This window comes from Argiope bruennichi, chromosome 1, assembly GCF_947563725.1.
Source record: "Argiope bruennichi chromosome 1, qqArgBrue1.1, whole genome shotgun sequence".
Taxonomy (NCBI): domain Eukaryota; kingdom Metazoa; phylum Arthropoda; class Arachnida; order Araneae; family Araneidae; genus Argiope; species Argiope bruennichi.
Window position 1 is genome coordinate 16,351,470 of NC_079151.1, and position 15,352 is coordinate 16,366,821.

Below are 15,352 nucleotides of genomic sequence, written 5' to 3' on the forward strand. Positions count from 1 at the left end.
GATAATTATACACCATTACTATATTTTAATCAAAGTGGACATAAAACTAATTTTTTATAAATTTTCAACAGAATTAATTACAAGTCAAACAAAATTGAATCCAGAACTTAGGTTATTGAATTAAATTGTACTGAGAGGAATGTAGAGACTTCAAAAATCAAACCAATTTCAGTATCACACTATTAAAATAAGCACAATTTATGTTATCAGGAAGAGTAGTCCAAATTGGTACCCATTTATCTTTTTAAATATATAAATACTTTTATACTGTTTTAACTTATAAATATATTACATTAAAAAATAAAGCTTAAATATATTAATATATTTCTATCACAAAATATAGCATATACACTATAAAACAACCAATATTTTAAATTAAACATCAAATGTTTATGTTATTGAAATAAAAACATATATAGCATATTTAAATTAAATTTTCCTATTTTTCAATGTTATATCTCAGAACTACAGTAAAATGATTTTGCTTGCATAAAACTGATAATTAGAAGCATAAAAAAAAAGAGCTAAGCAAGATTATAATTACAATTACAAGAATTAAAATTTTATTAATTTTCTACACAAAAGGATGTTTTAGCACATGTTCTAGGCATAGATATAATTATGCGAAAATAAATATAGCTCTATTTTTTTTTTATTTCACTGTGAAAACAACTTATTTTAAAAACATCTGATTTCATGCGTATTCAAATAGTTAATTATATTCAAGAATCTTTTTGCATCATTTTGAAATTTTATAACAATGATCCACAATTAACGAAAATTAGAAATGTACTAAAAAGATAGCATAACAGCTACAGTTTATAAATATTAACTAAGGGTCAAAAAATTTTATAATTACAAAATACAATGCATGCAATTTTGAGGTAGCTGCACTTCTGCAATAATATATTTTAAATGTAGATATTGTATACACATATATTTCTAACATTAATTATCAGATTAAAAGAAAGAATTAAAAAAAAAGGTTGAAAACAACAGTTAGCCTTTAACTTTATACTATCTATAAGGAAAAAGTTTTTTAAATGTTTGAAATGTCTGGTTGCCATTTTAAAAAAATCTATTTCAAATGTGATGTAAAATAAATTTATCAGCAAATTAGGAGAAAAAAAATTAAATTTTTTATAAATAAATAAAAGCAGTTTATCTACAAAAAAAAAAAAAAAAATACAATATCGGAGATAATAAATTTTGTTGAAAAAGGCATCTTGCTTAGAAGCAAGGAATAAAATGTATTCGGATGCCATGAAGGGAGAGAAGTCTGTCAAAATGTTATAAAGCCAATACCGTAACACCATTTTGCATTATACTTACTTTATTATATTAGCATGGTTTATTTAATATCAATATTTCTTAAGTCAGTTTTTATTAAAATTCATATATATTTATATGCTAAGTTGGACACTAATTTATCTAAATGTCATTTCTACGATTTTCATCACTCGCATTAAAAATATTTTACATGTCTGTATTTCTAAATATATAAGTTTACTTTATATATATATAAATATAACTTACTACAATTATCTATTCTTAAATTAAATATATTTCAATATTTTTTAATATTTTACAGCAAGACTGAAATTTTGTTTAAATGCAATTCTGCCTAGTTATATCCAAATTTTTTCATGTTTTTATTTCACATTATATATATGTATATAAAGGCAGTGTATATTTCTAGTTTATTTTGTGAAATAAAATAATTTTTCAAAGAAAATCCTATTTTATAGTTATTAAAGAACAAATTTAGATTCTAAAATAAAAAAAGCTTTCCAATATTTTTTTTATACAAAAGAAATCAATAAATCCGTTTTCAACCAATTCAAAAAATAAAAATATTGATAAAAATACAGTTTTGAACATAATTGATATATTTCAAATATTATTATAAATATAAATTTATGCCCCATCCCTCCAAACAAAATATCTCAAAGAAATTTTAATAAGAATAACAACTGAGAGATTACACAGATCAGTATAAAAAATTATGGTACTTTTCCATTAGCCAGGTGTAAGCGAAAAATCGCCAAATAATGTAGAATTCCGCCAAATGTCTTATGCCAAATTCACATTTGGTTCACAATTGGCGACATTTGCACCCGGCTAACGGAAAAGTACCAAAATTATTCTCTGTTTTCCAGAAAAGCTATTTATTTTTTCTTTCACAATCTTGTCCATTTTAATATAATTAATTTGAATTTTTAAGTTAATTTAATATCAATATTATTGACTTTATAATTATTGTTCAGTTTAGTTTGCTATATTTAAACACATTTTAGATTTAAAGCTAGAATCATCACGAATTCTAGCTTTTATATCAAGAATATGCATAACAAAACAATTCATGGTGAATTAAAAACATTCAAGCAACAAATCTCACATATCTGTTGAGCAGAATTTCAAGAATCAGATGTCAAGGAGATTCCAAAATTCTGGTAGAAACAATTGACAAACTTTTTTTTTTTTGTGCCCAATTTTAATTTTTCCTTTAAAACTACTGATCTAAAAGATGTAATCACTAAACTCTTAAAAGTATCTTTCCAAATAAATAAATCATAATTTATTGAGAAATTGATCAAACATTTTGCTTAAAATACCAAAAATAGCCCTCAAGCTATTTTCCAATCTTGTTAAATCGTTAAAAATTTTCAGCCTACAGAGGTGTGCACTAAAGCTGGAAAAAGTTGAAAATCATTTTATTCGAACATCAATTTTCTTTTCGTCTCATACCAGTGCCAACAAGAACCATCTTCATTGAAGTTCTGAATTATTTTGACATCTATTTATAAAAGTGCTCTGGTTTTCAGGGAGTTATAGCCTTTTTGTTTTTTTACATATCCCTTATCAGTTACACTCAAATTGAATTATTTTTCAAACTTGAAAGAGCAACATCCACATATATTTTAAAAATTTGCTTAAAAAGGCATTCAGATATATGCATTTAAATATTATTTAAAAATATGCATATTGTAATTATGTGGAAGATAAATATATAATATAATGATTATTTATCCCAGTTTAATACACTATGAAGGCTATTAATTTAATATACTAAGCTCAAAATTATAAAGAGATACAAAAATAGCCTTAAAAAATTCTAAATAAAAATGCAAAGTATATTTTTAATTTAGTATTTTTAAAGGCTGCTATGCTTCTCTGAAAGTCTTTAAAAAATAATACTATTTCAAAGAGAGTCCAGAGACTGATTCTTTCGTCCTATTGTTTTACAGCAAAAAAAAGGTTAAGCTCCATATGTGTGTGTGTATATATATATATAGATATATATATATATAGAGAGAGAGAGAGAGAGAAATATAATTTTTGAATGTTTTTTCTAGCAAATCCATTTGCAGAGAAATTTCAAAAAACAAATCATCAATCTATGGCTTAACACTAAGCAATCAATTTTTTTGTGTATTAATAAAATAATCTTTTACATATGTTCAGCAATTTTAATATGATAAAATGTTTTTTCAAATACTTCAAATGCATTCAGTAGACAAGAATATGGATTCATCACTTCCAGTAAATATTAGACAAAATTTTTAATTGCTTTTCCAATTATTAATTCAAACCCTTATCATAAAACTGCAGAATAGTTTAAACAATCTTATAAAATATATTTATGGATAAAATCTTTAACAAAGTAGAAATTTTAAAAATAAATTTTCTAAAATACACAGTGATAAATTTGATTCAGTAAAATGATAATGAAAAATGGTTTGCATTTTCTTCATAAAATATAAACTAAAAATTGCAGAATTACTTAGTTTGCAATTTTAAGCCTTATTACAGCCTCAGAAACTAATATAATCTCTGACTGTAAAGGAATTTCGCAAACTCTATAAAGTAAACTAAAATGTTTACTATTTTGAATAATCAACCATCACTTGTAAATTCTTTCTGTGCAATTCTATTATAATACAATATAATAATTATTTTTATGACAATTTTTTAATATTCAAAATTACAAAACTGATTAGAAAATAATTCATATGTTTTGAAAAATGTTTATATATTAAGTATTTGCTAGCAATGAATTAGTTCGATAACCTAGAAAGTTTAAATTCTGCATCAATAAAAATGAATTTTATTTTAAGGGACACTGAAATTTTTAATTAACATTTTATTAAAATATTAGCTAAATACTTCTATAGTGTATATTCATAAGCCATAAAAAATTGTAACATTTTGGAAGCTTAGCCCTTCAGTTGGAAAATATAAATGTTCATTTAATAAGATCAAAAATTAAAGAAAGCAAGAAAAATAAAAACACAACTAAAGCTTAATTCTTCCTTTTATTATAAGAATCAAACAAAATACAACAACTCAATAGAAAAGGCAACATAACAGAGAAATTTCTTTAAAGCAAATGCATATATTCATTTTCAGAAGAAATGCCAATTCACAATGAATACGACATAAAAAGTATAAGAACAGTAGACCAATTATAAGATTTGTTCAGTATCTGAGGCTGTATTAAGTTAAATTTCACTTGAAAACAGAAATATGATAAATTTCATACTTAAGATTTTTCAAAATATACAATTGCGATGAAATGTGTGAAAGTAAAATGATTAAAATTTCTAATGGAAATCTAGCTTGTCTTGCAAATATAGACTTATACACTCCATCTAAAGAATAATCTGAAGTTAAAACAATTTGCATTTAAATATATACATCTAAACTCTCTGCTGAGTTCAATGAAATTGATGAAATGGAATTAAATGGTTTTCTATAACACAAAAGGACATAACAAAACAATTCACAAATAAAACTTTCTAATATCACTGAATAACATTTGACTTGCATGCAAAGAAGCACATAATCTATAAATGTTTATAATAAGAGTATTTTATTTTTGTGATTTTTGAGTTCAACAAATGAAATGAAACAGGATGAATGATGTATGAAGATGAAAGAACTAATAACATCTGAGGATTGAATATATTTAAAAATATGAATTACTTTATATAAATATTATGAATATTTCAAATATATGTATGGTCCAATTTAGATTAGCTTGCACTTGGAAAAGCAATAAAATTATTCTTTTACCTTGTTATTGATTTGCATATTGCAAATAGGCAATAATCATAACTCAATCTAATAATAAATACTAACCATAGAAAGTAATAAAAGATATGCAAAATAAAAAAAGAATCAAACTTGGACAGCAAAATAATATTAAATGGACATACAAAAAATAATAACTATTAATTAAATATTTAATTTTTAAGATAAAGTCATTATTACTAGCAAAAATTACAACAGAAAAAAAAGGTATCCAATATTTCAGTATAATATACATTAATAAAGTTATGGAATGTGTTTATTCAATTTAAATGCAAGATAATTTTAGCACATTACTCAAATCTTTAATTAATTACTGGAAGTATTTCAAAACAATTAATAAATAAACATTTACTTAAATTAACGTCTATCATCAAAAATTATTTCAAACATTAAAAAAAAAAAATTAGGGAATAAATAGGAGGTGTAAAACAAGGAATTAATTAAAATAAAGTTGAGCTTATATAATTCAAGGGGAAAATTCTATAATAAGTTTGATAATAAAAATAGTCACACAAAAATAATTAGTCCAAATTTTATAATGTAAGAAATTAAATTTAGAATAATAATGGCTGATTATTTCTACAGGAATTTTAAAAACACTATAGAAATAGAAATTTTGGAGCAAAAAAAGTATTGAATTGGAAAATACTTATCAAGACCTTGTCAAATTGCTTTACAATGCTTTTACAAAATAATAATTGTATAAAATTTAAACAAAGAATTAATCATAAAAGTTTGTAATATATTAAATATAAAAACATATATATCATTAAGAACTGCAGATATTTGTGCTTCCAAATTAATATTCTTGCATTTGTGTTCAAACAGTATTGCTAAAAATTGCTCATGTGACAGATAAATATAAATTAATATGTACATTTTAAAATACTATTCATTTTCTAAGGTCGACAATGACAATTATTTAAAAAAGAAAATATTTATACTCTTTGTAATCCTAAATTATTCTTTTGGTATAGAAAGGAAACATATACGAATATATTTCGTACTTGAAAGATAGATAAAGAAGCATATGAAATCTAAAAGAAAACTTTACTTAAAATATTATTATTATATATTTCAAAAACTTATTAACAAGACGCACAAAAATGTTTCATTTCATGAATACTTATATAATGCAACCAAATTATATTAAAAAAAAAAAAATGAAAATTTCATTTAAAAAATGAAGCAAAAATATTTTACAAACAAACTAGTATCAAAATAAGTTCTCACATTATAAAGTGACTTCTTTTTAGAAGTATATTAAATTATGAAAATATTTAAGACACCTTTAGCTTTGAATCCGATTCTTCAGTGTTTGAGTTCATCATTTCAGCAATCTGCCTATCTGTTTCTTCATCGAGGATAGCTTCCAAACTATTTACTTCTTCAAGCTTAGGTTTTTTAGCATCTTTTTGTTTGATATCACCTCCTCTTTTATTTCTGTGCTTCACTTTATTTTCCTTGGAATCATAGTCATTTTCATCTTCTATATCTAAATCTAAAAATATGAATTTCATTAAATGTATAAAATACAAGAAGTAATTTTAAATTTTAAAAATTATCGGGAATATGTTAAAAACTTGAAGTTTTTCTCATAAATAATATGGCAAAAGTAGAAAAGAAATAATATTATGAACCATAAACTGTATAAATTTCCTCTAAATTTTGTTACATAAGATTCAAAATTGCTGGAAAAATGCATCCCACACCAAACTGCTGATATCACAAGATCATTTTTGATTTATATTTTTATTTATATTTTTTATATTTTTAAAAATATTTATATTTTTTACAGAAAAATATTCCTTATAAATTACTCATATTATTTGAATAACTTTGCATTATCATATAAGTGGATAAAAAAATTAAAACTTTTTTACAGTCATTTAGCTAGTCATGCATTAATCCATCAAGATGATCAATTTTGAATTTTTAAATAATTTGTCTAAAAGCAATTTACTTAAATATTCTTTTAAGAAACTAGGGGACTTTGCAACCTGCTGGCTTTTGCTTGCCAATTCCAATGTTGTTCAATAGTGTATGTGATGCTTGTAAGTTCCAATTAATAAATTTTTAAATTCCACTGGCCATTCAATAAATGCTGAAAGCTTAGACTTTCCACGACGAGAACATACATTTTTCGATAGGCTTATTTGCCCCATAATGAAAGCATCAGTTGCTTATATCTCCAATATCTAAATATTGAACAGGCAGTTTCACAATTAGCTTTTCTTTTCAAACTGCCAATTTCTTGCCAAGTTTTCCTTTACATTTTTTTCTTCATTTGATAATTGGAGATATTTAATAAACAAGGCAGAAAGAGTTAACATGTGTATTGCTTAGATATACAGATTGCTAACGAAGAGATGATAAAATTTTCCATTATTGCAAAAAGATAAACCAGAAGGTTATTCCTTAGTGTCATCGCAAATGATGTATTTTGGTAAGTAGAATTAACAAATAATATTGTTTTAAACACATTTGATATTAATTAAAGTTTTACTTTTTTTTTGTCACCACTTTACCATCAAGTATAATATTTACTACAATGTAATAATAATTTTCATTAAATATTTTAAATACTGGCAAAATAAACCTGATGTCATGGGTCAGGTACTTGCAATCTACCAATCATAAAGCAGATAAAATGCAATGTTTACATAATTTTTTTTATATATATAATAGATAGACTAGTAGCAAATATGCTTTTTTTTTTTTTTTTTGCATAGCTCTGTTGGTCTGAAGGAAAACTAAAATTTACATGAAAGTGCAGAATGAAAAAAATATTTCTAATTTTTCAAAAGCTTTTAAGAAATATTGAATAATAGCAATATAATATATTTTAGAATAAAATGTAATGCATTTAATAATAGTGCAACAATACTTTTAAGCAAGTTTCACTGAATTTTTCTTTTAATGAAAACCTTTTTTTTTTGCATTTTTTTTATACAAGATCATAAGAGATGATCCAATATGAGATCAGATATATTAGATGGCATAGTATAAAAATGTATTTTATAGTTCAATAAAAAATTACTGCACATACTGCACAAAATAAAAATCATAATTTACTTCAAATTGAAATTACAAACAAAGGGGGGGGGGAATGGAATTTGAATGAATGATCCTTTCCCATATTTATTAATACTATCCATATATTTTATCTATAAAAATGGAATTTGAATGAATGACCCTTTTCTATATATTTTATCAATTTTTTTTTTCTTTAACTTTTACACAATACAGCTTTAACTTTTACACAATAAATTGTCTCTTCCATTTGAATTTCGTAGCAATATCCATCCAAATTTGTAGGAAAATAAAGGTTTTGAAATTCTAGCATATAATGGACAATAGTGAGTCAAGTTTCTGATATCCATTTTCAAAAGAACAGAAAATCTCTTGATAAATAATCTGAAAGTGAAGAAAAAGTTACAACTCCGGGCTCCAATCAGTTGAGAATTTGAACATGAGTAGTTTAATTAATAATAATCCATGATCAATAATTAAACTCATAATTTGAATAAAATTCCATAGCAATTCTATTTTTAGCATTTATTAGCTGATCATATTCAAGAGATAAGGAGGTTTCGATGCAGTGTATTGTTTTCATAGTGAATAAATCAGTCTTCATCCTACAGAAATGGCTCTGCTTAAACCAAAATCAGAGACTTTTCAAAGTTCCAATTTCATAAAGAAATGAAAGAATATTAAAAATTCAACAATATCTCACCTTATAGGATTCAAAATTAGAAGATTATACAGAAAGAAATTTTCAAATGATGGAAAAAAAATTACTAAATTATTGTAATATTTAGAAATTTTCTGATAGTATGTGAACAATGGCAATTACTTTCTAAAATTAAAATCATATTCCTATTGAAAATATATATAAAAAAAAACTATAGCAAGACATTTATCTAAATTTATCAGATTCAACATTAATTAAAAATTCCTTCTCATTAAAATAAAATATTGGAAAAAAAAACACGACTGAAATTATCACTTATACTAACACAAATCACTGAAATAATGAGAAAATTTACAGACCTGCATTATTTTGAGCATGTATGTTGTTTTGGTTAATAGGCGTATGAAGAGTATCTTTCTGAGATAATTCTGTATCTTCATTAAATGATTTTGAAACGGTTTTGCTGGATTCTAAAACGATTAGATCTCATTAATAATACTACATACATAAAAAATTTAGTATCAGCACAGACTACAGCAAGAAAAATTCAATGAAAGAAAAGTATGTATGAGAGGATCCTTATGATAACATTCCTTTTACGTAGATCCTAAATGAAAACATTTCTATTATGCAAATATTAAGAATATTACAATTTTCATATGCGTAGTAACTATAACAGCTGTGAAAAAAAAAATAACTAACAGTACAGAAGAATAGATAGAAATTTGATTTTTTAGTTAATGAAGACAGTGAAAAAAAATTCATTTAAATAAGTTATTTCAGACTTTTTATTCATTGAATGACTTATAAATTTTCAAATTCCCAAGCAAATGATATTTTCCTTCCACTTTTATTAACATATAACATTAACTCTGAAGGAGACTATAAAAAAAAGCATACATTTTTTTTTCTTTAAAAAGATTAAATCATAATTTTTCATTCTTCATGGCTAGTTAAAATGCGAGTTATTCGTACTTATTTAGAGGCATTCTTTAAAAAAAAAATGTATAAAGGATCCCAATGAAAAGCAATCTATGATGACATGTCAAAAAAATCTCTCATCCATATTTCTTATTCAATAGAAAAAAAAAAAAAAATTCTCTCCTATGACATCAAATAAAAGATAGTAGTAAATATTAGTACATTTTACAGAGGTCAAGTATCTTAAGTGCATTATATATTGAAAAATTAGTAGAATATAACAACACTTTTTCTGTAAATAACAACATAGCCATTTTGAAATTCACTTTATAAATTTTTTAAGAAACAGTATATTATACATATCTTCCTGAAATGAAGAAAATTAATATAGATGAGTGAACAATCAATTTCATAAGGAACGACATTTTAATATTTCTAAGTTTTGCACTAAAGGAAGAAATTCTCACTTTTTTTATTATGATTGCAAGTTTCAGTAGATGTTTTCAACTCATCAGATTGAACTGCAGTATCTTCCTAAAATAATAAGAGAATTGATATTACAAAACATTTATAAATATTTAAATTACCAAATATAATATTTTCAATAAAATTAATGTAAATCTGATTTAAATCTCTATTCTAACCCAACAGTTGCATCATACATTGATGTAAAATATATATGGAATAAAAAATACAGTAAAAACAAGAATGATACTGGCAATTACAACTTATTATGTTCACTTTACTTGATCAACTATTATTAATGAAAAAGCTTTAGTTACATTCTCAATTTTAAAAGAAAGACCCTTTTTATTATTTCATAATCTAAAGAAATAAGAAAAAGGTTTGTTATTACTTCTTTTTATAAAAAGACAAATTCGAAATAAAACTTATGTCATTTGAAGAAATTTATAATAAATTATATTGATTTATGAGCTAAGCTTAGATATGTTAAATTGAAATTTGAAAATAAATTACTTTTTTTTTGAAATTACTATGAAATGTTTAAAATAGTAAATAAAACTCTTATCATTTGAAAATTCATATTTTAAAATTACTACAAAAAATATTAAAACTAAGGTTTATATTTAAAAAGTAATACTTACTTGAAGGTCTTTGTATGGTTTTGATGGTGGTACAATGATAGGTACAGGAATAGGTATTGGAAAGGGAACTGGGCATGGTACAGGTCGTGAGAACATGTGCATGGGTGTTGGAACATAAATTGGAACAGGTACTGGAAGGATGAGTGGCATGGGTCTTTCATCTGAAAGAAGTTAATAAAATGCAGTCATGCCACAAATATATGATTTTGTGCTCAGATGATAAAATATTATAAGTCATTTTTACCTGTCAAAATTTTATTCATACAAAATGATAAAAGATTAAAAATGACAGAAAATGACTTAAGTTGCTTTGCATAAACAAATGACTAACTTATTAGAGTTATTTACAGCATTTTGCCTCCCCCCCTTTAAACTTGAACAAAAAAATACTTTAAAAAAAAACAACTAAATTTTGGAAGAAAAGGGATTTATAATGTTTTGTAATCTGAGCATGAAATTATTAAAAATAAATAGTTTAAATATTAACTATTCATATATGAACAAATCTAATATGTACAGAGCATTTGAACATTTACTTTTACTTCTAATAAACTTGGCAGTTTAGAAAGACTTCTTAAAATTGTTTCCATTTACTATACTTTTCACACCATCTATAAACAAAAACATATATACTAAATATAATTTCAATCGAAAGAAGTAAGGAAGGAATAAACAAATTTGATCCAGAACTACAGTTGCAGTTACAAGATCACATATCAAATTTCATTGTCTTAAGTCACTGCATTTGTCTTATTACATTTGCAGGTGAAAGTACAGACCAATATCTGCTTTGACATACCCGGTTCAAAATTTGATAAGAATATATATTATAAATGCTAACTTGTATGTTTTCAAGCTCTCTACTTTTTGTAGTTATCCAGTTAATACGTACCCAAATAGCCAGACTTACTCTGAATGTGTTTCATTTAATTCTGACAAAAATCTGCAAATGTGCTCTGACGTTCACACACCAAATTTCATCTGTCTAACTCAAAGTGTTTTTGAATTATATTCATAGACAGATAGACATAATGCTAAAGATAGATTTTTTTGAACTAAAAAAAAAAAAACTGTCCCCTCCCCATTTTTTTTACAGTTACAATATTCTTTTCATGCTGGTTCATGAGAAAGTAAAAAGGATTAAGAATGTAAGTAAACAAATCTAGAACATTCTACAAAAATGATCTCTATAACTTTGATTAACTATGTATATATTCAGTTTTTTACACTAATAGCTTTTTTTTTTGCAACATATTAAATTTTTTAATAAGGAGAAATCTTTGATTTACTCAGATTATTAAGCAAGTATATTAGGCATGCATTCAATTTCAGCAATTTCCTATTCTCAGAGATTTTCCTATTCTCTTTCTTTCTTTCTTTTTTTTTTTTTTTACAGAAATCAAAATTAAATTCTATTTGCTTTTCTTTGTATCACTGGTAGGAAATTGTTTAGCCCCTCTATTCCTACAAAAGTAGGTATTAATTTGAAGGAACTGATTGATGTTGCTGATATTTTCAAGTCTTTGAAAATTCTTTTGTTTTACTTCTATTTTTTTGCAAGTCTTCAACCATTCAGTGTATTTACTTTTTAAAAATCCAAAAGCCTTTAAGCCTTTTTTTTTTTTTTTTGCATATACTTAAAAATTTCTAAAACTTTTGAATAGAAACTATTTTCAGCTAAATTACCAAAATAATCCACAAATAACAATGTTGAAATATAATAAATGAATATTAATATAAATAAAAGTCATTGTGGTTATATTTATGTATTAGCCACCTTTGGCGACCAATTTGCTCAAACAGATCTTATGTGGAAAGAATTCTTTATTATTATTTTCAAATAAAAAAAACATCTGGATTTTTAAAGAAAGGACTTTTAAGTATTTTATATTAATGGTCATTCAAAATCAACAGTTTTTAAGGATTTTTAATGATGTTATGCACCATATGTTTACTTTCATCCAATACATATTTAAATTTCAAAGAGTAGTTAACAGATATAATTTACATGAGACTAGTTAATTAAATATAAATTATCACATTTTAACAGAAATATATATAATAATGCTCAATAGAGCATAAGTTTCAATAAACTTAAAAAACTAGAAAATTACAATATATTTATCAGTATGTAATAAATAAACATGGAACTGGCATACAATTGGTTAACCCTTCCACAAATGTCTTGGAAATATCACTAAAATACAGAACTGACTCCAAACGTATTAGAAGAAAATTATTAAAAGTTGTAAATAATGCATTGTTACAAATAAAAACAACAAACATGTGATTACTATGAAATGCTACTGTTCCTTATTTCTAAAATAATTAAATAGACTCACCAGTCTGAACAGATTTGTGGCATGTTGGCAGTTTAGCACTCACTCCTTTGTTCTGCATAATAGGTTTGCATGATGCAGACTTATTTTTTACAGATTTGGGGACAGGTGGTCTGACTATGATTTCTCGGGCTGGAGGATTTCCAGCACTTGGAGCAGCAACGGATAATGTGGCTGAAGCAATTGCAGGTGAAATTTGCAGTGGACTATTTGCAGTTGACTATCATAACAATAAAATTATTTGTGAGTCTAGTAATTTAAAAAAGAAAAAAAAAATCGATATTTTTAAAAAAATAAATATTAATTAAGCTATTTAAAATGGCAGTTTTTGAAATATTAAATATTCTAATGTAACAAAATACAAATAATAAAAATTTCGATATCACAAGATGACATACTAAAATACAAAATATTTAAACTGACCTTAGGAGACAGAACAGCTAAAGAGGGTCCTTGCTGTCGTACACTCACTAATGTTTGAGGAGCAATACTTTTATTTTGTGTTGTTGTTACAGGCCGTGGAGCTTGTGCCAGGGAAACAACATTTGCTATTATGGGTGTGCTAGTAGTGGTAGAAGTAGTTTTTAAACCTGCAAAGAAAGTGTTATATAATAATTATGTAATATGAACAACAAAATAACGCACACCAAACAAAAAAAGTTCACAAAATTTATCAGAGAAGATGCTAGTATAATTCGCAGCCTTATAAAAGTAGCCTATATGTAATATCAGCATATAAAAAAAAAAAACTCTTATTTATCTCAGAACTACACAGTTTTTTCCTAAAAAATGCATGTAAAATTAAAAAGACTTGTTTAAAGGATTTAATAGCTAAAAATTAATAAGTTGATAAAGGTAAGAAAACACTTATGGTACAGTAGTTGTTGTTTACTTGAAGAATATTAGTGTTTTATTTAAGACACGAGACAAAAACAATTTAGGGAAAAATGACATTTGCACATTTTCTTTATAAACCTTTGAGGAAAGGTTTTAAAGGAATTAATTACAATTTTTAATCTAGTATATAGAAAAAATATACACAAATATATAAATCTGAAGTTCTAAACAGAGAAACGAGGACAAAGATATAATACATAGAATAGATTAAGATAATTGCAAAACCTGAGAACAACTAGGGAAAACTAGATATAAGCAAGAGATTTCTACTAATTCTTATCTTTGGTTTTGAAAATATACTTACAATAAACAGCAATATAAATACAATTTTAAGGATACAGATTGTATCCAATTTCAACTGCATAACTGGCATGCACCACTAACAATAATTCAAATAACTTTAAAAAGTAAGGTAATTTTTTTAAATAATTTTTTACAATAAAAAATATATTTTTAATGATAAATTGAATTTGCAGTTTACAGAATATAAAGATAAACAGCTGCTTTTAGTTACCAGCTGGTTTGCCACAAATACCAATTTATTTAATTTAAATCTCATGCATAACTTGATATTCATAGCATACAAAATACCAAAAAAGTATTTTTAAACATCTATCTGCTTTATGTATTTAAACAATATTATTTTAGCTTTATACTATTCTTTTCGTTGTGCATATGAACTTCCATAACTATTTCCCTGACGATCCCAAGTTATCTTGGGTTCTATATAATCCAATATTATTTATTATCTTACAAAAGCTCTAGTGTAGAAGAATTAGAAATATGACTTATCTTATTATATTTTTGCTTGACTTGAAGCTTAAAAAGAAAGAAAATATTCTGTTTTGATTGGTAGTTTACCAAGTTCTGTAGAAAAGCTTTAGAACTAATCACGTTTTTGCACAACTATTTTTATGGCAGTTGCTGAATAAGTAGGAATAATTGTATTGAAAAAAAAAGAGTTATGATTATGTATGAAAGAGATACAGATTATTTTTCACATAGTGATTATGAAGAGATGGAATTGGAATATAATCTAAGTGATTTTTCCAGAAGCGGATTTGCCGATGATGAAAATTCACATGACCGAGTAGCAGCTCATCAATGGTATGAAATTTTAAAAACAAAGTTGTTACACACACGTGTATATTTCATTTTTATTGAAAAACCAGACATAAATTTTTGAATTCTTTTTAGCAAATATTTTGATGATAAACTGACTGTCATTAATACAATTGAAACTAACTGATATGCAACTAAGTGTGTTTATAGATTGCATTCAAAACAATGGGGTTCTACTT

At 24.7% G+C, this 15,352-nt stretch overlaps 1 protein-coding gene across 3 annotated transcripts in view; it reads right to left on the minus strand.

Annotated features, from left to right (window-relative positions):
• Positions 1 to 15,352, minus strand: part of LOC129962267 (zinc finger MYM-type protein 4-like) — a 59,167-nt gene that overhangs the window by 19,159 nt on the left and 24,656 nt on the right. For all 3 annotated transcript variants that reach the window (XM_056076022.1, XM_056076017.1, XM_056076014.1), the window contains exons 11-16: positions 13,578 to 13,744; positions 13,158 to 13,374; positions 10,816 to 10,976; positions 10,177 to 10,243; positions 9,148 to 9,258; positions 6,384 to 6,595 (exon numbers count right to left, since the gene is read on the minus strand). In XM_056076022.1, coding sequence (XP_055931997.1) covers positions 6,384 to 6,595; positions 9,148 to 9,258; positions 10,177 to 10,243; positions 10,816 to 10,976; positions 13,158 to 13,374; positions 13,578 to 13,744 — 935 coding nt within the window. The remainder of the gene's footprint in view (positions 1 to 6,383; positions 6,596 to 9,147; positions 9,259 to 10,176; positions 10,244 to 10,815; positions 10,977 to 13,157; positions 13,375 to 13,577; positions 13,745 to 15,352) is intronic.